General features: G+C 42.1%; 3 protein-coding genes across 5 annotated transcripts in view; 2 read left to right on the top strand and 1 right to left on the bottom strand.

The window, feature by feature from the left end:
• Nucleotides 1–840: 840 nt before the first annotated feature.
• mettl25b (methyltransferase like 25B) lies at nucleotides 841–6,121 on the bottom strand. Its single transcript, XM_069140809.1, has 8 exons — nucleotides 5,779–6,121; nucleotides 4,945–5,063; nucleotides 4,274–4,490; nucleotides 4,080–4,142; nucleotides 3,748–3,885; nucleotides 2,101–2,894; nucleotides 1,476–1,660; nucleotides 841–1,386 (listed from the first exon to the last, which is right to left on the bottom strand). Exons 1-8 carry the CDS (start codon nucleotides 5,893–5,895, stop codon nucleotides 1,301–1,303), a joined length of 1,719 nt encoding a protein of 572 aa, XP_068996910.1. The 5' UTR covers nucleotides 5,896–6,121; the 3' UTR covers nucleotides 841–1,300.
• Nucleotides 6,122–6,517: 396 nt separating this feature from the next.
• Nucleotides 6,518–11,065, top strand: isg20l2 (interferon stimulated exonuclease gene 20-like 2). Of its 2 annotated transcripts, none has more exons than XM_069140820.1 (4): nucleotides 6,518–6,593; nucleotides 7,176–7,941; nucleotides 8,623–8,823; nucleotides 9,285–11,065. In XM_069140820.1, exons 2-4 carry the CDS (start codon nucleotides 7,303–7,305, stop codon nucleotides 9,396–9,398), a joined length of 954 nt encoding a protein of 317 aa, XP_068996921.1. In that variant the 5' UTR covers nucleotides 6,518–6,593; nucleotides 7,176–7,302; the 3' UTR covers nucleotides 9,399–11,065. The 2 variants fall into 2 exon arrangements, with proteins under 2 accessions (XP_068996921.1, XP_068996929.1); XM_069140828.1 differs by lacking the exon at nucleotides 6,518–6,593 and adding an exon at nucleotides 6,600–6,894.
• A 4,246-nt stretch (nucleotides 11,066–15,311) lies between these two features.
• bcan (brevican) overlaps nucleotides 15,312–25,169 on the top strand; it is a 28,830-nt gene continuing 18,972 nt past the window's right edge. For both annotated transcript variants that reach the window (XM_069140797.1, XM_069140788.1), the window contains exons 1-2: nucleotides 15,312–15,579; nucleotides 24,512–24,594. In XM_069140797.1, coding sequence (XP_068996898.1) covers nucleotides 15,575–15,579; nucleotides 24,512–24,594 — 88 coding nt within the window. In that variant the 5' untranslated portion in view covers nucleotides 15,312–15,574. The remainder of the gene's footprint in view (nucleotides 15,580–24,511; nucleotides 24,595–25,169) is intronic.

Genomic DNA, 25,169 nt, shown 5'->3' with positions numbered 1-25,169 from the left:
TCCTCTGTTTAGGAGGTGGAGTACCAGTCCTCGAATGGAGTTGCTACAAACAAGGCACTGATTTAGGACCACTGGTAAGGTCACATATCAACACGATGCTCAACATGAAATGGGAACCAAACTGGTCTCAGAGCGGGAGTCCTATTGAGAGAAATTCAATCCAAGAGCTTTGTGGCATGCAAAACATCTGGTTGTGATAATGCGCTTTCTTGGTAACCTGGGGGGGGTTAGGGGGAGGGGGTGGGGAGAGGGGGCAGTTACTGGCACAAAGCTGGCACAATAAACCTGACTTTTGGAAAGTATTTTAATAAATAATAGGATTAAGAAAATAAACTGTCAACATCCCTTTAAAAAAAAAAACATGTAGTACTTTGCTCATAAATATGCTGAATTAAAGCCACTCCTATAAGTACAATTAAGGGACATACTAAAGCATTAATATCAAAGATTTTTATTCGAATAAATGTCCGCAAAATCACTATTTATTCAGGTCTGTATGTTCATTCGAATCAGGTCCCAAATACTTTCCAATTGTGGTACTGAATGTAGGTACAGAGAAAGAAAAGAAGTGTTGATAGAAATGTTTGTGCTGCTCCGCTTAGGAAGTTAAAGGATGACTCATCACGTTGGGTTTCTACAAACAAGGCACTGATTTAGGACCAGTGGTGGGGCCACAAATCAATAGGATGACCAACACAAAACGAGAGCCAAACTGGTCTTTGTAAGATGCACAACACCTGGTTATGATTATGTGCTTTCTGTGTAACCCGGGGGATTTTTAACCTAATTTAACTTTTTTTTTTTATAGCGACACAAAACAATACGCTTCCACGCCGAATATTAAAATCACTGGTTTTGTTTATTACTGAGGAACAGACTCCACAAGCACAAAACATGATTGTCCCAGAGGGCTTCATAAAAACGGTAGAAATAATAAAAACAAATAAATAACAGGCAAAAACCGCATACACATGTTTATATCCGCAGAAAACAAAATAAGCAGTAAAAACCAAAGCCAAACACGTGATTGCTTCTGAGCTGAGCGATAGCCAGTGTATGATGTCAAGAACGTGATGGTGTAAAAGCCGCTTTATAGAGTCACTGTATATCAAGCATAAGGAAGCGGTAAGATTAAAGCATGATCCTGCGTCACAGAAAAGCTAAAGATCGTAAGAGTTCCCCTGTAACGAGGACATATATAAACATTTGTCTCCAGCGAAGATGATGTCCAAAAGACAGCAAAAAAAAAAAAAAAAAAGAAAAAAAAAAAATTCTCTTAATATCCCTAAAAACCAAGAGGCTATCCACAAGGCTTCAGAGCCACCAGCACAAAGTTTCTGGGAGAAAAGTTGGGGTCGAAGAGAGGAACGAGCTGACTGTCCACACCTGCAGAAAATCAAGGCTTTAATTGAAGGAGACACAAAAGTCGTCACAGCAGATTATTCAACTGGTGTCACAAGTGTCGGCCGGCTCACCGTTCTCCTGCAGGTACATCATCCTGTCCAGCAGCACCAGCGTCTCCACCACGGGAGCCAGCAGCAGGGCCAGGCTGAAGTACACCACCACCCTGCCCTGCTGCTTCAACAGGGCCTCCACGCGCTCCGGGTCCAGGGCCAACTCAGGAGGCAGGCCGACGCGAGCCAGGCCCAGACGGGCGTATCTGGGAGAGAACGTGGATGTGGACAGAGGAGGGCCACGATCTGTTAAGTTTCCCAAAAATGCCACCATTGAACAAAAAAAAAAAAAAATCTCAAAATGAATATTGATTGAGATTGGTATCCTGACGTAATTAAAATCTGACGAGTCGTTGTGACAGGCAGAGAAATGGGTAGCAAAACGATAAAATGCACAAATTTGTACCATCGCTGTCCAATAAAAAAAATACAAATAATATGTATTCATAATCTCGTATGAATTCTACACATAGTGATTACCTGTTGAAGTATTTGTCAGATTTGAAGCAATCTTATCCACCCAGGCTGGATTGTGATATGTTTACTGCTGCTTTTTTTGGACAACTAATAACCCTTGGCGGTATAACTTGCAGTTGGTCAAATTAAAAACCTGCGTGAACGCCCGGAGGCTGCAGTGTTCACTCACTCTGTAAACGGTAACAGGTGTGCTTTCTTTATGGTCTGGATTCCTGCCCTGCGTAGATCTGGCCTCGTATCCCTGACGAAGGTCTCCAGCATCGCCCGGTAACAGTGCGTCCTGAGCAACTCGCTCTCCTCCCTGAGCCTCCGCACGTAGTCCTCCACGGCGTGACACGCCCCCTCCCGCGCCTTATAGGACAGCCGGTGTCCCGGCAACCCCCGCACCCAGGAGCTCATCGGGTAGCCGAACTCCGAGGGACGCGGCTCTCGGCCCGGCGGCGGTGGTGGGACGGGAGGCGTGACCAATCCCGGAGGGGTGGGGTTTTCTCTGGTTGTGATTTTCATGTAGCAGCATGCCACCGAGGTGATGCCGCGAACATGCGGGCAGTGGACGAAGTGGCGGAGGAGGGTGGCGCTGAGGTCACCGCAGGCGTGGAGACCGGTCAGGACAAAGGCTCGGCAGCGTTGATGGCTGTTTTCCTCGAGATGGACCCGCTCCGGACAGACAGGCCGGATGCACGAGCAGCAGTCCTCGGCGGACAACTCCTCTTCGGACTCATTCTTGTTCGAGTCATGTGAATGAGCGTCAGAAAGCGTGGAGCCACCAGATGACATCCGGACCTGATGCTCTGAGCCCCGCAGCCTCTTTTTGCTCGGTCCAGACGGAGTCGGGGGACATTCGCTTTTACAATCCGCAGCTCTTAGCTGCTTGACGAAAGCCTCCCATGATGCCTTGGGGTTGACCCAGCCGGCCACATGGCGGGGAAAGGACTGACATACAGGGAGCTGAGAGGCGCAATTCTAAGAAGAAGAAAGATGATTAGTAATATCTATGTTGATTTCATATGACAGGAAGTGAAACTCATTGTTATTTATAGTTTAAAGCTGCTATAATCAACATTTTTATATGAACAATTTATCACTAACTGACAAAATCACAAATAATTATCTTATTTCAGCACGTTGTATTGGTTTAACAGCTTGCTACTTACTTGTTTTTTGTTCACATTTTTACGGGTGAAAAGTCTCTAAAAACAAGAACAAAACTACCAAAACTACCTGCTCTGCACCAACGAACAGGCAGATCAGGTTAGAGGCTGACTGGCAAACACACTGAAACATCTAGCAGCATAAGACTCGGATATATTTCTGAAGGGGATAGTAGAGAAAAAACTGGACCTAAACAGAAAATGCATATTGCTTTTACATTTGTTAGGTGGACACGAACACAACTCCAGAAAAAGGTGATCTCAAAGGGTGATGGTTTGACAGTGTTGTGTTCACATGTTGTATCTGCTGCCCCCAGGTGGCAGAAAAGAGTCACTTCAGGTTACACACAGACATTCATTTGAAAAAGTTTAACTTTCAATCAGAAGGACATCTACTTAAAACTCGCGCTGTTTCGCCAAATGAACCCAACTTAAAATTTGATATCCTGCAATTCCCTGAATGCCTTTTTGATAATATCTGGAGAATAGGCATTAAGTATGGAAATATACATGGGAATAACTGTCAATGCTGTTAATATGAGCAAGACTGAGAGACCATCATGCAAAACGCTTCTGTGTTTGACTTTCAGATAATCCGATGCTCTCTGGAAACCAGTTGCTGTGGATTGAACTCTAGTGTGCACTGAGTTTGGCAAATCACCGACCTTTTTCTGCCTCTCCTTTTCCAAGGCCCACAGTAACTGTCCGTCAAACTTGGACGCCATAGCAACGAGGGTGCGATCAGCCTCAATCGCGGTCACAGACAGACCGAGCCCAAAGGACAGGAAGCGAGTGAGATGACCCTGTTTAGAGCAAAGTGGTGGACAAGACTCAGTGTTTAATGCGTCCTGTTTTCCAGCACTCGCACTCTGACAGATGCGAAATTAAATTCTTGGTAGTCCCATTTAAGTGTTTTCTTTGTGAAGTTGATGTATTGATGTGATGCGCCGATGAGTTAAAATGACCCTCACCTTCAACACAATAAATCTTGGCCTACCTGGCCGGAGCCCACGTCCACCACTCTGTTGCAGTCAGTCTGGGTACAAAGTTGTTTTACCAGCTGGGTATTAAAAGACCCAAAAAAAAAAAAAAAAAAATTAGACTCAAAACACTGTTGACAGAAAAACAAGGACATGTTCTAAAGTTTAATTTAAAAAGCAGCAAACAAATAGCAACCAAGCAATCCTGTACCGTGCCCAGCTTGCGGATCTCGTGCTGCTTCTTGGGTTTAACGTGTTTCCTGAATATGTGCCCCAGCAGTGAGCTCTGACTCTGGTTTTCCAGGAACTCCTCAGGCTTCACCGAGCCGGCCGCGCTGCCTCGCTCGCGCCTCTGCTCTCTGGGAAACGCCAGGGCGTGAGCCGAGGCACGGAAAGCCAGGAGGGACAGAGGCCACACCGAAGGATATCTGTAATGACAAAGTCTCTACGGTTATTATTTACCTCATAAGTCTGACATTATTCTTTTTTTTTTTCGTCATGACATTGCTTGAGAGTCCTAAAATACAAACTCATTACATTACTAGAAAAATATCACATCCTCGTGCATTTAGCATCTCTACATTAGTCCTTTTAAAACTAATGCAGACTTAAAATATATATATATATATATTTCTATTTAACACCTTTTTCAATGACATATGATATCCGCCCACCTGTTGTGTTGAAGGTTTCCTCCTGTTAAATAGGAGTTTTCCCTTCCAGCTACCACTCATGTAGGAAAGGTTTGGTTCCTCTATAATGGTGTTAAGGTTTTATTGTAAGGACTTTACTACGTTTAAGTGCTCTGAGATGACTTATGTCCTGATTTGGTGCTCTATAAATGAAATTGAATTGAAGGGCTTGATTATAGTCCAGTAGTACCTCCTGTCTCCATTGGTGCAATCCAACAACAGGTCTGCAATCTGTGGATATGACAGGTCCTGCAGCACAGGCTGCCATTTGCTGGGTAAAGTGTGCCAGAGATCTTCAGTGAAGAACTCCTATAAAGAGAACAGGAAACAGACATTTATCCGAAAAAAAAAATACATGTGTAATAATATGAATCCAGCTGTCTCACTGCGTACTATAAGAATATATTCTTTTGCATAATTGGATCTCAACACAAGAATATGCAGGAATTATTTTCCCTGTTGCAGGTTATTTCAGTGATTTACATGTGTTCGGAGTCATTAAAAATCCACTGTTATTAATTTGCATACAAATCCAATATTAAATGATAACAATACTGGAAAATAAAATGTGAACAGTAAAAACGCTGGGCAACATAGGACAACTCAAATATCACTGTATCTCTGTGCTTTCAACAAATATTTACGTGACATTTTTGATAAATAAATATCAGTAATGTGGATGTAATAACCAAGTGGATAAAGGGAAATAACAAAACAGCAAGAACAGTATGGAAAGTTCAGTTATTTAAGAATATGAAAACACAACATTAACGCCACAAGACGAGAGTCCAATATCCTAAATGTAAAAACGACATCTAGTCTCATATCACGATATGATCAAACATCGATGTGTTGCCCAGCCGCGAGCAGCGAGACTTTGTTGCCATTGATACTTGGTTGCCATTGATACTTGGTTGCCATGGTCACGCGACTGTTTTGTTTTAGAAATCCGTTTTAAATCACAACGGAAATGCAACAAAAAAAACAACAACATAAAACTGCAGCAGCAGCTATCGACACCCACAATTATATACGAGTCGGACAGGTGGCTGTACTGCGACAGAAAAGAGGTGAGCCTTTCCGCCAGCCCTCTCCGTCGCTCCGCTGAGAAACTTGACGCGAACGTTTCCTCATCCGACATATGGGATGCTAATGCTAACACGCGTTAGCTCGCTGACGCTGCGTCAAATTGTTTCCAGTTAAGTTGCAGCTTTGCGTGTGAAATACCGAGACTGCTGCCAGCTCGCGTTTAAAACGAGCATTTGTAGTTATTCGTAACAAATCCTGAAACAAAAAAAACAAAAACAAAAACAAAAAATGCTAGCTGATTTTTTTTTTTAGCCGCCGGACTGAACTTCGACTCGCGGAAATACGATGCGTTCAAGCGCTCCACGTAATTTACGGCTACTTTGGTGGGCGACCGCTTTAAGTTACAGCTAAATGTGTGCCATACAATTAAAGATGTCACGGAGCAAATTTGTCTTCGCTGTTTCGTGGATATTACGTGCAGATCCAGTAATAACGCACGCCGCTACTGCGAGTAAATGCCGCGTTAGTTTTAAACACGAGGTTATTACAGAAAATGTGCAAAAGCTTTACGTTAAATAAGACCGGTCACAACTGCTGTGCGGACCCGTTTTGATACTAGCGATGAGAACGATTTACATTTCATTGATAAATATAGATATAACGAATAAAACGGTTAATAATCGAATCTTTTTTATTTATTTATTTGTATCTACTGATTTTTCAAGATGTACCTGAAGGCCGCATGCTCCGGATGTTGATGGTTCGTTGTGAGCGGCAGCAGGAAGACTCGTGCGGCTCCGTGTGTAAAAGGTCCGTGTTTTTATTATATCACAAAGTTATATTTGATAAAAAAAAAAATAATCAACCAACAAGTGTTTAACAAAACAAGCTCAGTCGGTGAGAGATAGTCCAACAAACGGGTCACCATCGGATTAGCTTCAAGCGAGCTGACGTCAGCTGGCATAAACGTCAACAACCACCAGCTCGACCTTTTCAGCAAAAAACGAAAGCCGCATCCAGCGACGTGAAATTCCCCTTTTTTTTTGTTTTGTTTGTCATTTTCCGACGTGGTTGAGGACGGTAACTGTGCCCGTCCCTCTGCGCAACCCGGGTTAGTTCCTGTTGTATATAAAAGTGAACGCTTTCCTTTGGTGTCGACTGTATAACCGAACAAGTTGATCAAATTAGACAGATGAATTAAGAATTATTACCCCCCCCCCTCCCAAAAAAAAAAAAAAAAGTGAATGTAAATTGAATGTAAATATGCATGTGCTCGTTTTAAATTCTTGCCTTTACAAGCAGGTCGATTCACATAGGTTGTAAAGACGTTATACGTTGAAGTCCAACGAATCGAGACTTGTGTTCAATAATGTTTTTGTGTTTTCCTTGCAGGATGGTCCATTTATACTTGTTTCAGCCGACACATACTGGACTGTAGACCGAAGTGAAGCAGTTGCACCGAGCAGACCTACGCCACTGTTGTCCCGCGCAAGTGCATTGAGAAGACATAATATTTGACATGTCTGACATTGTGATCGGCGTGTGCCCCACTGACGAAACCGCACAGACGACAGGACCGGAAGAAAAGCAGAAGTCGAAAAACCGGTTTCGCAAAAAATTTAAATACAGGGAGAGAAAGGGCTACTTGGGCGGCAAGCCCAGAAACAGGCACTTCGGAGAGGAGTCTGGTCAACACCAGAATGGAGCAGCCACGCAGTACTCGCCACCTCCCGCTTCCACGCGAAACAAAAGTTCAGCTCGCCCAGCCGGCGCGGCCGCCGCTTCCCAATGTAGCTCCAGTCCCTCGGCATCGACTTTCACTGTGAACACGGAAGGCAGCGATGGAGCGCGACAGAAACCCGTGAACGCGAAGTCAGCCGCCACCGACTGCGGGCCCTCGGTGTCCAGCGGCCACAAACCCACGTCAGCGGGGATCCCCACGAAGTACCTCGCCATTGACTGTGAGATGGTGGGCGCCGGGCCGAAAGGGCACATCAGCCAGCTCGCGCGCTGCAGCGTCGTGTCCTACGACGGAGATGTGGTTTACGACAAGTTCATCAACCCCCCCATGCCTATCACTGACTACCGCACCCGGTGGAGCGGCATCCGACGCAGTGACCTCGTCCAGGCCATGCCGTACGCAGAGGCCAGGAAGGAGGTGAGAAAATGTGGTCATTAGCAACAGGTAATTCTTTGATCAACGCAGGTATTGTCTTGGCACTTTTCCACTGCAGTAAGTAGTAATTATCCACTATTATCTATTATCCAGTCATTATCTGCTATTGTTGCCACTGTTGTGCACCTGCTCTGGGCACAAACTTCAGGTGCTTTCAGGTGTTGCTGGCAGTGCTGTCAAAGGATTTATCATTTGGGTGGAAAAAATAAATAAATAGAAATATATAAGTTAACTTAAAAACACAAAGCTGTGTTATTTATTTTCACATAAGGCAGAGAACAGAAACAAATCTTCACATTTGAGACGCTGGAATTAGTGAATGTTTTCCATTTTCATTTGACAAATCACTTTGATTGTTTACCTGTTACTAAAACAGCTTGGATGACTAATATTTATAAATGTCATTGGTTTGTCCTTGTCTGTTTAACCCTGCATCTCTGTTTTCGTGTCATGGGGGGAAAACTTGATCGTTTTTTCTTCAGGTTGTGCTGCATTAAGTAATAAAGGTCATTGGGTCAGCTCTTAAGCATATATACATTCAATAAGTTAGCCCTAATATAAATTTGCTCCTTGGTATTTCTATTATAAAATGTGCTTCCTGTATAAACCTATTGAGTTCAGTGAGTGAAAACGTTTTTTTTTGTTTTTTTGTTGGTACTGTAGATACTGAAGCTGCTCCAGGGGAAAGTGGTGATTGGCCACGCCGTCCACAACGACTTCAAGGTCCTCAGTTACTCTCACCCCATTGCCTTAACCAGGGACACATCCCGAATCCCTCTTCTCAACCTCAAGGCCGGCTTTGCAGAGACTGAGTGCGCTTCACTGAAGAGACTCACCAAGGCCATCTTCAACGTGGACATCCAGGTAGGAGAAGTTACGTTCGGTGAAGTAAAGAATGGAAGATGTGTACAAACGATGTCAGTCAAGCAAGTTTAGTGTATAGAAATGCACCTGAATCCACTATTTCAGATTTACTTAAACAGAGAGAAGAAGCCAGAAGTTTGATGTATTTCAGGTCTGAAAGAAGGCTTTTGGTTGGTGTGCCACAAAAGTAACTTTGGTTTTATAATTTGTTTTTTCAACACCTACCACAAATATTAATCATACCACATATTTGGTTTTACTTTTTTTTTTTTCTACCAAACAAATAGCTGCAATCCACTTTGGTCATGAAGTAGTCCGTGACGTATATTAACTGAGACATGGCAGAAATGCAATTGTGGAGTTGTGAGAATCAGAGTTTCTCAACTAACAAAGTGACGCCATCATGTTTTAATAAATGTCCACCAACGTGATGCTGAACTCGTTCTCTCTTGCATCCTCAGACCGGGAAGAAAGGCCACTCTTCTGTGGAGGATGCTAGAGCCTCTATGGAGCTTTACAAAGTGGTGGAAGAGGAGTGGGAAAAGAAACTAGCATCCAAATCACAGACCAGATAGTGACAAGTCTGGAGAGACAGCGAGGACATGAACTCGGTTGAACTCCGTTAACATAAAGATTTGATGTGGCAAGTATGTGTTTTGGACTGAGTGACTCACTGAAGAGTTTTTAACACATGGTCTCTTTCAGCCCTCGAAATGAACTCGGTGATTAGTCAGCATTTTTTTTTTTGCATATCTGAACACTCCAAACGAAATCTGACCCCTCTGAAGCCGAACAGAGGCAGCGTTGGGAGGTGGTCTCAGTTTGGTTCGGTCTATGTTGATGTTGTGATTCCTTTCACCCCGTGCGATGTAAACACAATGTGTTCTCGGTTCACTTTGCCTTATAGACCGATTTACATCTTATTGCACTTTGACACTCAAAAAAACGAAAAACAAATAGGACGAAACCATGGCAACGACAGCAAGACTAGTGGACGAGGATTAGACAGGTGTCAGTATTGGGTATAATACAATATATTTGTTTATTCGTGTCATAGTTCAACAGCATGTTATCTGTCTACGGCAAGCCAAAAGGGCTCAAATAGAATGACAAAGGGAGAAGCGAACCCCGAGCACTTTGTGGTCACAGTGCACAGGGGTTAAGTTAACCACGACGTGGACTGGAAAACGACCCGAACTGAGACCCCCCTCCCGACCCGGTCTCAGTTTGGTTCTCTTCAGTAGGACCTGAGTTCATTCCAGTGTTCACATATGCGCAAAAAAAATTATGATTAATCGCTTTGAGTTCTTTTCGAGGACTGAAAGGAACAAAGATTGAAAACACAGCAAGAGGAGTGAGTTTGGTTTGTTTAAAACTGGACTGGATATGTAAACATCCTACTCTGCTGTTGGCACATGAATGAGGAAATCCAGAAAACTGTACAGTATACTGAATCTGAACAAATGCTTTAGCAGACACTTCGATGTAACATTCAGTTTCAACAGATGCATTATGTTTGTGACGATTCTCAGTCAGCTGTTATCCGAAGCCAACCGGACTTGGGATCACAGGCCACGGGTTCATACTTTCTCAGGGTTTACATTGTGTTTAAATGGTGCTCCTGCCACTTGGGGGCAGTCATGTCTTTCCAGCAACAAAAATACATCATTGAAACAGCCAGACACCAAAAAGACGAATTCACAAGCTCAGTGTTTACGATCAAGTCAGCAGTTCAGCCCCCGTCGTTGACCCTATTCAACCCAGAGTCACGCTTACACCACATCAGTGAATGTTATTCTCATCATCATTTGGCCACCAGTGAAAAAGACATTTTAATCTCACTAAAATGGCACTAAAAGAACTATCAGTTCTTTTCAGGTTAAAAATTGAGATATAATAATGCCGTACTGTTCAGCTTCTGTCAGGGATGTTTTACAGGGCCGGCGCTGGGAATTTAGACAAACTGAAATCATGAGTCCTGATTGCAGCTTTTATGAAAAATATTTTTTATTACAAACCAATAATTATTTTTTTTTTAATTGAAATGTTTTTAAAAATGAAAAATGCACTTATAAAGTTGTTGGGGAAATAGATTATTGCAAAAAAAAAAAAAAAAAAGAAGCCCATAAACAACATAGAATCTGGCATATAAAAAGTCCTAAATTTTAAAACCGAAGTTGTTTTGATTTCCAACAAGATTCAAAAGGACTCATGGTGATCGTTTTTTTTTTTTTTTTTTTTTTTTTTAAGAAAATTACATGACATAACTTCAGGGTCCTCACTGGTGGCTGTGGACCAGGTGATTCTCATTGATGATGGGTTAGGATGGCCTTACAGAAGTCCAATTGATTATCAGCTCTGTTCAGTCTGTAAATCTGCTGTTATGGAAATGGTTACTTTCAGAGTTTGTACAGTTAATGTCAGACAAATTCAGTTGTCTCACTTGAGCATGGTCTTACCTTCAATAAATCATTACCACAAGAATTACTGTTGTGAAGCTGACAATATTGAGATATCCTGCAACGAGTACCATCTACTGCCAAAGTGCACAAAACACACAAAGCCGTGTGTCATCTTAATGTCACATGAGCTTTCAGATACGCTCAGTTGCCAGTTAAGGTATTGAGAGGTGCTTAAAATACTCTGTACCGCCCACTTAGGTCAGTAAGGGCAGAACATAGTTATAAACACCTCTCACTATAATACAAACAACAGCACCACAAAGCAGAGCCTCAAATATGACCATTACCGTTCAATCATCACCTCTAAAACAATAAAAAAATGCACCTTTACGAAGATAACATTTATTGCGGGGCTCTTAGGCGAGGTGTACGTAAGGGAAATGGAACCAAAACAACCAGAATTCACGGTGATACATCCAATCGTTGTTGATATATTTGACTAATAACTCAGGGTCAGCAAGCCTTCATCCTCTGGGGACCCTGAATATGTGCACAAAGTTTGAAAGCAGTCCATCAAAAAAGCTGATGACATTTTTTGTTTTGTTTTTTTTGTCTAAACCACAGGAGCGTCCTACTAACATGTTCTTCTTCCCTTCTGACATTATTTTTAGCGTGTTTAAATGACAGCCTAATAGTGTTGGATGTCTTTTGTCCACCTGCCACAGCTAGTATTTGTCTCAAAAGTCATCTTCCCACTTTAAAAATGATTTCGACAGAATAAATGTGGATCGGACAAATCCAAACCTTGACTTGACATCAGTCTTTCACGCCGGTGTAAACACAGCTTTCCTCCGCAGTCTGACACTGCTCCACTTTATGTCTCCTCTGGCAACTGTTTGTCCTTAAAGGCGAGCGTATCAGCACTATTTCCCTGCTGTGAATTCAACACCAGCTCATTAATTATACAGCGTGCCATCCGTCCCTGAAAAAGCCACACCAGACACAACTGCCGGCACGGGGAAGCTCATTAAAGGGGTAGAGACGCACCACAACCTCGCAGTGCAACACTCTGCACTAACGATGATTCACCAGCGCTTTCTGTTCATTAATAAACCCCAACATTTCCCCAAAATACCACGCTGTCACGTTTTAAGATCTCAGAAATTCCAATACGGATTTATTGCCTCCAAAGTGGCAATAATCATAATTTTTTTTTTTTTTTTTTTTTTTTTTTTTTTTTATATTAACAGTGTCTCAAATGTCTGTAATGTGAATGTTTTCTTAAAATGCTAATTCTCAGCAGGTTTATCACCTGAATTTCGAGTTCCCTTTCGTATGTACTTTTTAGCATCTTCCAGCTCATTGTTTTGGTTTTCCAGGTGGCAATTTTCCTAGTGGTCATATTGGGTAGTGCAGTAGCCCAAAAAGCATTTTCCCCATACACCACCATTATACAAAAGATGTTTACAACTGCAAAAAAAAAAAAAAAAAGTATGATTATTCTTTGTACTGTATAATGACCATGAATGTTTTTATTTGTAAAACTTTCTCGTAGTCTACTAAAACTCTTTGATCTGCTCTAACCGATCTCAATGTCGCGTCCATGAGCCAAGTGGGATTAAGTTGGCGGAGCCATCGTGAGAAAAACTAATCGGCATGTGCAGCGGGCAGCACAATGTCGAAGCAAACTTGCAAGCTCGAAAATGTTGAACTCAACGATCAATGTTCATTCAAGTGAATGGGTGACATCGTCGTGTCTCGTTGTTATGTTTTAAATGATCTGAACCTGCCCTCTCATTTCCCCTCTGCTCATCTGGCTAGTAGCTGCATAAAGTGTTCATGATTGTTGGTTTGGGAAACTTAAAAAAAAATATATATATGTCAAACTCAAACATTCCCACATTTGGCTGCAAGACCGTAACACATACTTTATTTTAAGCCAACCTGAGCGCCTTTACAGTCGTCATGTGAAGCCCTTCGGTCAACAAGTAACCCTGGACTTCTTCACCTTTTAGGTTGCAAACGAGGCGGAACAAAAAACATTGCAAATCAACATGATTTAATCCATTCTCTAGTCTAGCTAATCCCATACAGTTTATCCCCTCTTAATCTCTTTGTGTACAGGCAGTAATGTGAATAATTGCATTTTATTCCCTGTTATTAGCTCTATAAGAGAAAGAGCTTTAAAACCAAAAGAGGCTTTAACTTTCTTCTCTGGTTGTGTCGAGTTTGATGTGTTAATAACAAGTTTTATTCGTTTTTTTTTTTTTTTTTTTTTTTTTCAGGCTGAATGAAAATGAGGAACATCTTTTTGCACGCTCACTCTTTTTGATATTTGTTAAATGTGCTACCACATTATTGATTTAAAATCTTGAAATTTGAAATGGAAGAAGATTAAGTGATCACCTGCTGTATTAATAAGGGTTTTGAAATACATGAAAGAGTGCTGCCGTTCTCATTAGGCGACACAATATGGATTTTATGGAATTTATTGCCCCCCGGGTCCAGTTATTTAATTGGAGCTAGACTGTACATATTACCCTTTCCATTCAAAGATCACACAGTGACCATATTAGTCACGGCTGGGCATCAGCCCCATGTGCGTAATTCGCTTTTTATTACCCACCGCCAAGCCATCAGGAATTTGTCCATTTTGCAGATTACTAGTTAACATTACTTGTAGAGTACAGAGAGAGAGAGAGAGAGAGAGCACAGTGTGGGTTGGTAGCAGGCTCAGCGGCATCAAGCGTCTAATGCCGTTATGTATGAAAGCTGACCAGGAGAAAAGAAAAACCCCTGGAACAAACTGTGGGAGTTATTTTTAATGGTTATTAAATACACATGCTAAATACAACCCGTTTAAAAATGCATTACAAAATTAGGAACGGGCAGTACTGAATGAGCTATAATTCCGTAATAGATTCAAACTGTCAGTTAATGGTGTTTTTAACTGTGCTCCTCAGTAAAATTAACAGGCCTCATAAATTATTCCATCATTTAAAGCTCCACTAATCAATATTATTAGAGATGTAATGAAAGAGGTCACTCATAGCGATAAATCCTCAAGAGGTCACAGCTGGTGTATTACAGTTTTTTTCTTTTTTTTTTAATGTCAGAGACTAAAGGAGTTGCTTGATTTTTTTTTTTTGTACACTGTCATTCTCTTTCTTTTTCATAAACCTTCATGTTAAAACAAAGTAATTGAAGATATTTATACTTCAACCACCATGAAACTCTGATTTCAGTAGTATTAAATGCAGTGATTTGGTCATCTCACCACAACAGCATACCTGGTGAAAGCACAATATCATAAATCATTACTAAATGCTAATGGTGTTTTGTGTCAACTATTAGATGGATGGATGGACGGATGGATGGATGGATGGACGGACGGACGGATATGGATGGATGGATGGATGGACGGACGGACGGACGGACATGGATGGATGGATGGATGAATGGACGGACGGATACTTTATTAATCTCTCAAAGGGATTTTTTTTTAATTTTTTTATGCTACAGCAGCATATACAGGTACAGGGGAAAGCAATACAAATGCCAAATTAAAAAATAGAGGTAGTAAAACATATTAAATCTTTTTTTTTTTTTTTAAATGCACATTATATACAAATAAAAATAGGATAATATTAACTTAAACTAAACTAAACTAAACAACAGTGACTAAACTAACCTTGTTTATTATTATTATTATTATTATGGTCCGTGACCATTTAACTTAAGGCTAGCCTATAACATATTAATGCTATTTGTCAGCGACATTTTGAGTTATTCTGCCCCCTAGAGGCCACAAAAGTCAAGTCATTGCAGCCGTAACATTGACTACTTCTTCCCCTAAAATAGCACCATGCACCATAGCTCATTATATTAAATTTCTGTTTAAAGGGACCTCCTACTTAGTTCTTTTTAACTGACAAAACAAGAATCGATAAACCCCCTTTATTCCTCATTTGTTCACCTCTCAGCAGATTATGATTTTCCAGGCTGGAGGAGGAAGAGGAGGAGGTGAGGGGGGGGGGGGGGGGGGGAGGAGGAGGAGGTGGGGGTCCCGGTATTTTAACACGGCTCTCATCCCGGTTTCTCCTCTCTTCACCTCCTCTTCATCTCGGTGGTCGGGAAGGGACACAAGTCAAAGCCTCCGCCTTGTCCCTGAGAGACGCCGGTCGGTCGCTTGAGCACTGAGAGGCTGCCGGAGGAGAATTTTTTTTTTTTTTTTTGGTGCGGTAGAGCAGACAATAAGACCCGCACCTGTCCGAGGGGGGGGTTTTCCTTCGAGGAAGACACGGGGGACAACTTCTGCGAGACGAGAGCGACACTTGACTCTGGTGAAAATGAAGTAAGCTCAGCCTGCACCTCTTTCCTGTGTTTCATTAGTGCCAACACGACGGTGAAATAACGCTTTTTTATTTTATTATTTTTTTTAAATTTTTTAAGGTCCTCGGTTTCTTGTCAAGTTTGAGTTTTAATATGCATGTATTTCATTTCCTGACAAGCATCTGCAATGGAAAACAGCTTTTCAATCAATTAACTTTTTTATTTATTTATTTATTTATTTTTTAAACAACATTTCGTGGTTTTGGACGATTTAACTTTAAATGCGTGATAAATGCTTGATTAGGCAGCGCGTGCGGGAAACAAAGTGCCGCGCGGACAGCATCAGTTGTCACCTGCTGCGGCATCACTGCGTGTTTTCACAAAGAGTCTCAGTGATAACAGAGGTGGATGGTTTCATATCTTTCTGATGAGATGAAGTGATACCGGAATGTAAAACAAAAAAAACAAAAACAAAAAAAATACTCAGTAAATGTCATTGTACTGCATTCAAAATAAAAGTACGAAAAAAAAAAAAACCCAGCAAATTGAACTTGGAAGTATCAAAAGTAAAAGTGCTGGTTGATTAAAACGGGGTTATTAGTTTTGGCAACGTGTTGATTTAACAGATGTGTATAGTATTGAGTAGATTAACTAATCAGTGGCTGTTAAACCAGCATGATGAGGTGAAAAGTACAATTCGTTGTGAAATGTTGTGGATCAGAAAGTAAAAGTTGTTGAATCAAAATGTTTGACTAGCCCGGGACTATCACAACTGAAATGTCAAGTTTCTGTCCTAAAATTAAAGCACAAGTGTCTCGTAGGAAGCTTTTGATGACACAATACCAGATGTAATAAACACACATGTATTGAAGGCCTGATCACGGCGTTATTAGAGTGCCGAAGCTGTTACAGTTCAATTAGGCAATTTTAATATTATAATATTATAAATATGAATGCTGTCTCAGAGAAACATAAAATACAATAATAAATGAATATCCACCTCCAAAGCCAACAACATCCAACTGATAAATTTGTCGCTCAGATATCACTGTTTCATATGATCAACAAGCCTTCGATATGTTTAAGTGAGGACACAATAACCATAAAGGCTTATGATCGATGTGATTTAGCTCATGTGACACGGTGAAGATTGCAGACAGTCAAAAAATATTCACAGCATTGAAAGCAAAAGTATTCTCCAAATGCACAACAGACAACACTATAATGGTGGGCGGTATCGTATCAATCTCAATAATATCTGAATCATTTTTAATGATCATATCGCGATGGTGGAAATATTCTGATTTGTGGACGTAATGACATCATACGCAGTTACGTATGTAAGTTACACAACAGCAACAACAAGCATGGCTGACGGCGGCTCCGTTTGTTAAGGAGTTAGTCCCACAAAGAGACTTCAGAGGTGTGGACGTAGTTTGGTTCCAACAGATCAGCGACGCAACAGACCACAATAGGATGTCAGTTTATACTGAATATTTGAAGGGAAATATTTGTCAGTGTTTTGAAACATTTTCAAATTGCAACAATATCCACAGCTAGTGCTGAATTTCAGGTTAAATTTCAGGGTGTGTGCTGTAAATCCATTCGGACTGTGCAGAGGAATTGTTGTTCTGCAATTGACTGTCAAAAGACAAATAACAACTGAAGTCTCTTAAAACAAGAAGCCAGTCTTAAGCTCGTCGCCATTGTTTTATTGTCGAGTACAGACCTGAAACAAAAACGGATAGCGACCTTGTTTCGAAGGCATCTGAACAGACACTTCACTGATGAATGTGCGAGTGTAGACAGGATTTAAGTCTTCAGATATACTGTACCTGCGTTCGAGAAAGTAAGAGCAGAAATAAAGAGCGCTGAATATGCTTCAGAGAGGATTTCATCAGGCTCCGAATGTGGCAAGTTTTCAGGGCCGAGGTCACAGTTGTTGTTGTTGTTTTTTTTTTAGAAATACTCGAGTCACCCCAATAATACCAGAAATAAAAGAAGTTGCCTTCATTTATTGAATTACTTGGATTTTTTTTTTTTTTTTACTTATTCATGGATGAAGACTTCTTATCTTATTTCTCATCATAAAAGTCTAAATTGTGTTCCTCTAAATTCCAGGAAGGAAGAAGTCAATTTGCTCAGCAAATTGGGACAAATCTACATTCTTATGAAGAAAAGACACGACATTTAGTATTTAGAAGCACTGAATACCAAAACCAGATAATACAGTACGTTTAAAACAGAAGCTTGAGCTTTGAGGACACACATCGATTAATGATCTTGATGTTTCAACAGCCATCAAACGCCGAATAGAATATTTTTTTTCACGACGGGATTATAGCAGAAATGTTCTCGTTTATTATTATACTTCAGCGTCAAGGTGGTGACGCCTGAATAAATAAAACCATTTTTTTTTATCACATGTCGCTGAGTGCCAGATATTCTGCTGCCCGCATGCTTGCGAGGTGTTTGTTTTAAATGTTTATTTAAAGACACGGTGGGCGCACTTTTCCAGTGTCGCAGTTCTAAACTCAACCAGTTTGGTTCGTGGCTCCTTCGTGACTGGTGAACGCAGTTGTCTCTCAGCGGGGGGCTGCAGGCCACGCGGGTCACTGCGGTCGCCGCGCTTTCCTGTAACTTCAGGAGCAGCACATTTCCGGCGGCCCCTCCGGAAAAGTGACTCAAACCGCGTAATGAGTGCAGAAGCGCTGTGCTGCGTTTTGCTGTTGTTTTCGTCTCGCCCTGTCTGAGGCGTAAGCCCTTAAAACTCACGGCAGTTCCAGCCCTAATCAGCCTGCAGGCACGCGGACCACAGGGCACGCACGTGCGCGGACTGGACACGCGCACGTCTACGCGCCGCCGTAGCTAACGGCCAGAGCCTCGTAGCTTATGGCTTTTGTCACCGCTTTAAAAGTTTTGCCCTCTGGCACGCAGAGTCGGCCGCTAAACCGCCAATAAGGCATGGCTGCCGCTTCGGGCCGACCGGTGAACCATTCCAAAACCATTCCCGTGAACTCAACGTCTCTCTCGGCACTCTGTCATGCTGTACGGCCTCTTTCTTCCTTTCTGCTACCTCTATTCTCTGAGAGGTCTCCCCCCCCCCGCCCCCCACCCACTCACCCCCTCTCCTCCCTCCGGCTGGTCCTTGCTTCCTGTCAGATTGTGTCTGTCAGGGGGAGGGGGTGGAGGGTGAAGGGTGGGGGGGGGGGGGGGTTCAGGGTTGCCCCTGGAGATGGGCTGGCCGAATCATTCGAGGTGGTGCGATGTGGGCCGGAGTGATGAGGATCTGCTGAGGGGGCAAAACGCAGGGTAACGGCGGTGGTCCTTGCCATGAGAAATCGGCGGGAGGTGGTCAGGTCGGTCCAACGGCTGCTCAGCGAGTGGTTTTACACCCATTCTCAAATCTGAATGACAGAAGCAGAGGGAGGCGGCGTTTGGCGGTGTGGTTATGTGTGCGCGGGAGACTTCCAGTGTCACTGAGTTCCCTTTTATTTTACTGATTTTGAATCCTGTATTGATTTCATTCACCAAATTTGAATACTTTCCAATCCCGTGAACCCTTAAATCGGACAAGGATCACCTCCTTTGAGATTATTCAAGTGTAGTTTTTTTTTTTTTTTTTTTAATCTTTAATCACCTTATTGTCGCTCAGAAAGCAAAAGTACACTTCTGACTGATAACTCCAATTAGTGGTTTCAGCCCAGCGTATTAGCCAGACAATAGCTAAGTTACTTTTGGTAAATTGCTCGCAGAATTAGCCGCAGCTGGAGTATTGATCACTGGCAGTATTTATTATTTAAACTAGAAAATGTGACTGTCAGTACCAGCTGAAAGATTTGATTTGATTTTTATAGCGTTGAGAATCCGGTGCTGTGTTCCAAATGGCGAACTTGTGTACGAACACTCTCTACTCTGGGTGCACAAGTGGGTTCACACTGTCAAGTGCAGAAACGTGCAGTGCACTACGAGTACCCCGACGGTGCACTCAAAACGGGTCCAAAAAACAAGCGCTCGACGCTCGACGCTTTCCGCCCTAAACGGTCGCCGTCTTGGCCACGTCGAGGAAGGGGGCGGGGCCACTGACGTGAAGGATTTCCAAATGAAGGCGTCTGAGGAAGCTGCAGCTTGTTCCTGAACAACCACACCAAAGCGTTTCTTTTTCACAAACTGCTGCTGGACAGAAGCCACCGGTGTGTTTATTGGGTGTGTTAAACAGAGGGCAAGAAAACAAATCAAAAGCTGCAGGTATTTTGGCGGGTTCGCATGCTGAGGTGATTTCCTGTCAGTGCAGGACGGCAGTGTGCGATTTGAAACGACAAACGACCACGTCGAAGTTCCTGACCTGCACACAAGCAAGAGTTCTGACGCCTGAGAGCGCTTTTTGTTATGGTACCAAGGGGAAGTACGTCATTTGGAGACGCAGCGCAGGTGTTTCGCCGAGATGAAACTCTTGAGTGTCGCAGCACGTCAGGCTGAGTTTGTGAAATAACCCATCGGGGCGTCTTCGTCAACAGTTTATAATGTCCCATTTGAGCGAGCGCTTTCTTTGCAGCGTGTTAAATAATGTCAGCATGGGCGCTGCACTTTAGCCATCGACTGCAGCAGGAGCCTTCTCCTCGCACGCTGGGTAAAGTGACAAATGGGCCAAACTCTCTCACAAAGCTGGTGCAGTCCTTAAAGAATGTAGTTCATCCCCCCCCCCCCCCCCCCGCCCCCCTCCAGCCTCATACGACCTTTCCTGGCAAATTGAGCGGTCAAACATCCTCTCTCTTGGCCCCCGCTGCCTCCCCCCCCCCCCACCTCAAGGTGAAGTCATTGACTATTCAGCCACTTGCGATGCCTGTCCTTTGCACTTGTGATGTTGCCTGGGATGCGTCCTTCGCCTGAGGAAAACCACCTCTCTCTCTCTCTCTCCCATGTTGTGTCCTAATGATTCAGCATTATTCTTTTCTCATACACCACACACTTGCGTTTGCTGTTGCTTTTCCTTCGCCCTTCCTTTCTACATCTTAAGGATAGCAGTATACCTTCCTGTCTGCAGCTCTGTTCAGTAAAAATGATGTGAATAGCCAGCTTTATCCCCATGTGGCATTTCTGTCTTCAAAGCTTTCATTTTGTAACGACAGAGCCAAATTTAGGCATTAAAAATAAAAACCCTTTGAGCGATTATATTTATTAATCCTGTTTTGATTAGAAGTCTTTCTCTGCCGAGACCCACAAAACAAACTTTAATTTCCTTCATCATTTGAAGTCTAAAACTCCTGTCAGACAAAAGGAAAAGCTCCTTGACATAACTCTGATGTCTGATTCCACTGAGGCGCCCTCGTTCATCCTCGGCTGAGACGGACTGATAGTCCGGCTTCCTCTCTGCTCTCCACGGGCCTCTTGTAAAGGAGCTTGTATTAAAGATTAAAGGGTCTGGATGGACTGTTTACACTCACTCACCCTTATTTACGTCCTCCTGTTGAAGTGCTTGTTAATGCTCACCCGCAGGTGAAGTGTTATCTGGTCTCAGTGAGGAGTCAGTGAGGCGTTGGAGGTCACCTGCTGTTTTCTGTTTGTTTGTGGCTGAATTAAGTGACCTGTAATCTTCCATTAGCGGCAAATCCTGCCTCAAAGAATACAAGCTTAATACGACTCGATTGTTATTTATTTTTTTATTTCTGTACAGTCAGAAAGGGAAATAAAGACGTCACTCTGAGGTCGGGCATAAAATATGATTGCTCCGTGTTAAAACACTTCACTCAATCATGTGCACGCAAGAAAGTAAGAAGTTTACATATATTTTACATGACGTTTTCTGGTTACTGCAAACTCTGCACATGCAGCTGTTCAGTCTCCTCGAGCCCAGCCTAGATTTGCGGCCATACGTATATCAGTGATATTTCAGATTTTTTTTTTTACAACATTTGGACTAATGGTCCAGAGTGGACTGCACAAATGTCTTGATTTTTTTAAACAGTCAAATGTTCCTTTATGGAGACCAACATATTTCAACTTCTCGAGTTCAGATTTAGCTTCAGTCTTATTGTGAAATAAATTATTTTCAATGTGAGGATGAATTGTGAGGTGTAAGAATTTCCTTTTATCCTGAATTCTTTGTCAGGCACTTTGGGCATACCTAAGAGTCTACAGTCATGCTAATAATGCTTAAATACTTAAAAAATACCAACATACTAACGTTGGCAAGTTAATATGCTCATAATCACAATACGCTTATGTTTAGCAGGTGTAATGTTTGCCATATTGCTTGCTCAGCATGTTACAGCAGCATGCTAACATTTGCTAATTAGTAGAATGATGGGAAGTTAATTTAGTCATAAACAAAAAGTATTGGATCAATTGAAATTCTAATCAGAAAATGATACTAAATGATGGAAGTCCGGGCATGACAAAAATAATTATATTTTATCCTGAAATAGACACGAATGTGTGTATGGCACTCCATTTACATCTGTTATTTTCAGCAGTCTTTCTGATTAAAAAAAACTATTACATAATTGGCAAAGAAATTGGCTCCAAAGAAATCAAGCCCATCAACCTGCTGTTTTAGAAATCAGATTATAAAAAGAGTAAAATAGTTAAGTGCATTCACTGAATTATTCCGCCTAAGAACTGGGGGTCAGTTTTACTTTTTAAATTCAGCGTCTGTGAAGAAGAAAACTACAAACACAGCCCAAATGTGACAAGTTTTCATGACAAGATAAACTACAGTAGAAGGCAGAGTTTAGGGCTTTTTAAATTCAGCTTGTATGGACATTTCTTGGCGGCAGCATTTATTGATATTACTACTTGCATTAACACCACAGTCGCCTCATGCAGCTTTGTAATACAAAGACTTTCTATTCTTGGATCAAAGCCTTTCACACTCTGAGTTATTTGTTGAGCCTGTTTGTAAGAAATACAGAGAAGACTTAAGTTATCCTCCAAGCAGACAATAGTGTGTGACCGTACAGTAGGATTGCAGGGAAATCGCATTACAATACAAGACAAGAAAAACCAGGACACCAAAAGAAAAAGTGAAAAGACTGCAGGATAACAGGAGCGGTAATGATGGTAAATCGAGTTAAGTTGGCGGTTGGGCTTCAGTCCGACCCTCCAGGGAGTTTTTGGGGAATCAGAATTCAGCTCACACGCTGCAGCTCCTGAAGTCTGACTCACAGCAGCTAGAAAGCTCCAAGGACACACAGACAGTCCTTCCGTCCTTCTGCAACACACACACGCACACACATACACACACACACGCACATGCACACGCACGCACGCACGCACACACAGTGTTTTCATCACTTCAGAGGACATTACAGTATATTCACTGAACATTTTAATGCCCTGGAGATCCTAACCCCTAAATGGATTACGGCATGGGGACTTAATAGAGCATTTTCCTTCTCACTATATGTTTATTGTTTTACTTTAATGTTAGTTAGTTTGTATAATTTTCAACCGGCAGATCAATTCATATTTAAAGTAAAACATAAATTAGCTCCATTTTAATCGACCTTTATTTAACCCCGTTGAGCCTGATTAAAGCCATGATTACAGGTCTCTTTTTTTTTTTTTTAGAATGTCCTGGCCTACATAGTCAGCAATAACAGCGACGACAACAACACAAGGCAGAAAGTGCAAAATAGAATACAATTATAAACCCACTAATAAAATGTCTTTCTCTTTCTTGATAGAAACATCCAAAGTGGAACCTTGATACAGCCTTAGAGGCATCTAAAACCATTCAAACCTTTATTTTTGTAATTTAGCCTGATTATGAATAACACATAGAAGTTGGCCTCTGTTGTGTTTGTTTTAACGTTACCTGTGGCTGATGGAGTCATTGTACCGTCTGTTTTCCAGCAGAGATACTAATGTCAACAGCTTACTGGCTTTTTGCCGAGTTGCATGAATGTTGGAGGCTACCTGTGTGCTTTTAATCAATCAGTCAATCAAACTTTATATAGTGATTCCCAAACAAATCAAATGGAATCCAAGCGATTGGAAAAATGTAGGATGTTAAAAATGGATTTGAGTTGGATGACTGGTTCAGAATATTAAGTCAGTACTGTATATTGTGTCTTTTATTCATCCTTATATTATGCATTGGATTTGACTTGTTTTTACAGAGTGAGGAACTCATATTTGGAAAATATATGTTGTTATTTTTCTTTGTTTTAGCCAGCTGTTCTTGGAAGATTGTCTTTAAAGCTGTCTACATAGTTAAAATGCCATGGATGCTTTCATAAAGATAAAAGAAATGCACTCCTAAAATAATAAAAAAAAACAGATAGAGAAAATAAAACCTTCATTGAGTGAAAGAGCACCCATAAAGCTGCCATCAAATGTCTGCAGTGAGGTTGTATTCTTGACGTGGGAAGTTAAACACAATACACTTGGCATCCAAGTGTCGTAGGACATAAAAACGCTGTTTCCAGTTAACTGACAGGCTGTTTTTGCCCCTTTCAAAAACTGTGGACTTCAGTTGTCATGTTTTGTAATGAAACATAAAATACAAGAACAACAAACAAAATAAAAATAAAAAAGATAGCTGGTATCGTCATTTTCAAAAGAACAAACAAACCTGAAGTGTGTGGGTCGACTCATGAATTTGAAGATATCGAAGATGAACGCTCTTGAAAACCACTTCAGTGGGTATTCAGTGAATGATACATGAGCCAAGAGATGTGAGTCATCTGGCTTCATATTATTCAGTCATTATCTTGTCAATAAATCGAATCAAAAGACCAACGCTTGTTAGTTCGGCTCAGTCACGAACTTCACTACTCGGTATTTGTCTTTTTGGTCCGGGTCCGTTGGTTCTTACCGACGGTGTGGGTGAAAACGGAGAGTTAGGAGGTAAACACGAATCTTGTTTAAACTCTGCGGTGGAGATTTCCTACTCATATTCAAGTTCAGACACTGTGTCCTCCCTCCTCCCCCTTCTTGTCTCTTACCTACAGCCTGGAAGTGCCTCTACCTGTGCTGCTGTGTGCCATCTGTCTCCTCGTCCTGCCGTCGCCCTCTACTCCCCACCACGAGTCAGGTGCGCCCCCCCCCCCCCCCCCCAACCTTTCCCTTCCCTCCTTCCCTCCCCTCCTCCCCCTCCCCATCCACTCAGCCACTTCCACCGCCACCACCCACCACAGACATCCACGCCTTCATTAAATCATGGGTGACCTCTGACATTTCAGGGCAGCAGGGCGGTCTTTAATCATTTCCTGTCGTGTATTGTTTTTCGCTGACGTTGGCACTCCGGAGGCCGTTTTCAAACGACTGTCCGAGTGTCCCCGCGAGAAAAATCAAGGTCAACTGATGCAGCTACGGAAATGTCTTCTCATCGAGTTGTGTCAAAAGAAGCACAACCGAGTATTTAGAGATGCTCCAAACTGACCAAAGAGCAATCAACCATGTCTGTCTAACAGGTCTGTGGCCCATTGTTGATATTAAATGTGAGGCTGTGGCTCATATAACCAGCTGCATGCAGGGATGTTGTACAAAACTATAAAGCTTCATCCGGAATCTCAGCTTGAATCGCTGCTGGCTGAATTATCTCTTTAACTGTTTAATGGATTACCAGGACATTTTGTTCAATTATTCCACAAATAATGTTTCCCAAAG

This window comes from Embiotoca jacksoni, unplaced genomic scaffold (assembly GCF_022577435.1).
Source record: "Embiotoca jacksoni isolate LCO1_2020_lvr unplaced genomic scaffold, fEmbJac1.0.p SCAF_11, whole genome shotgun sequence".
Taxonomy (NCBI): domain Eukaryota; kingdom Metazoa; phylum Chordata; class Actinopteri; family Embiotocidae; genus Embiotoca; species Embiotoca jacksoni.
The sequence above is the reverse complement of the archived record's forward strand: the minus strand, read 5'-3'. Positions and strand labels throughout refer to the sequence as shown.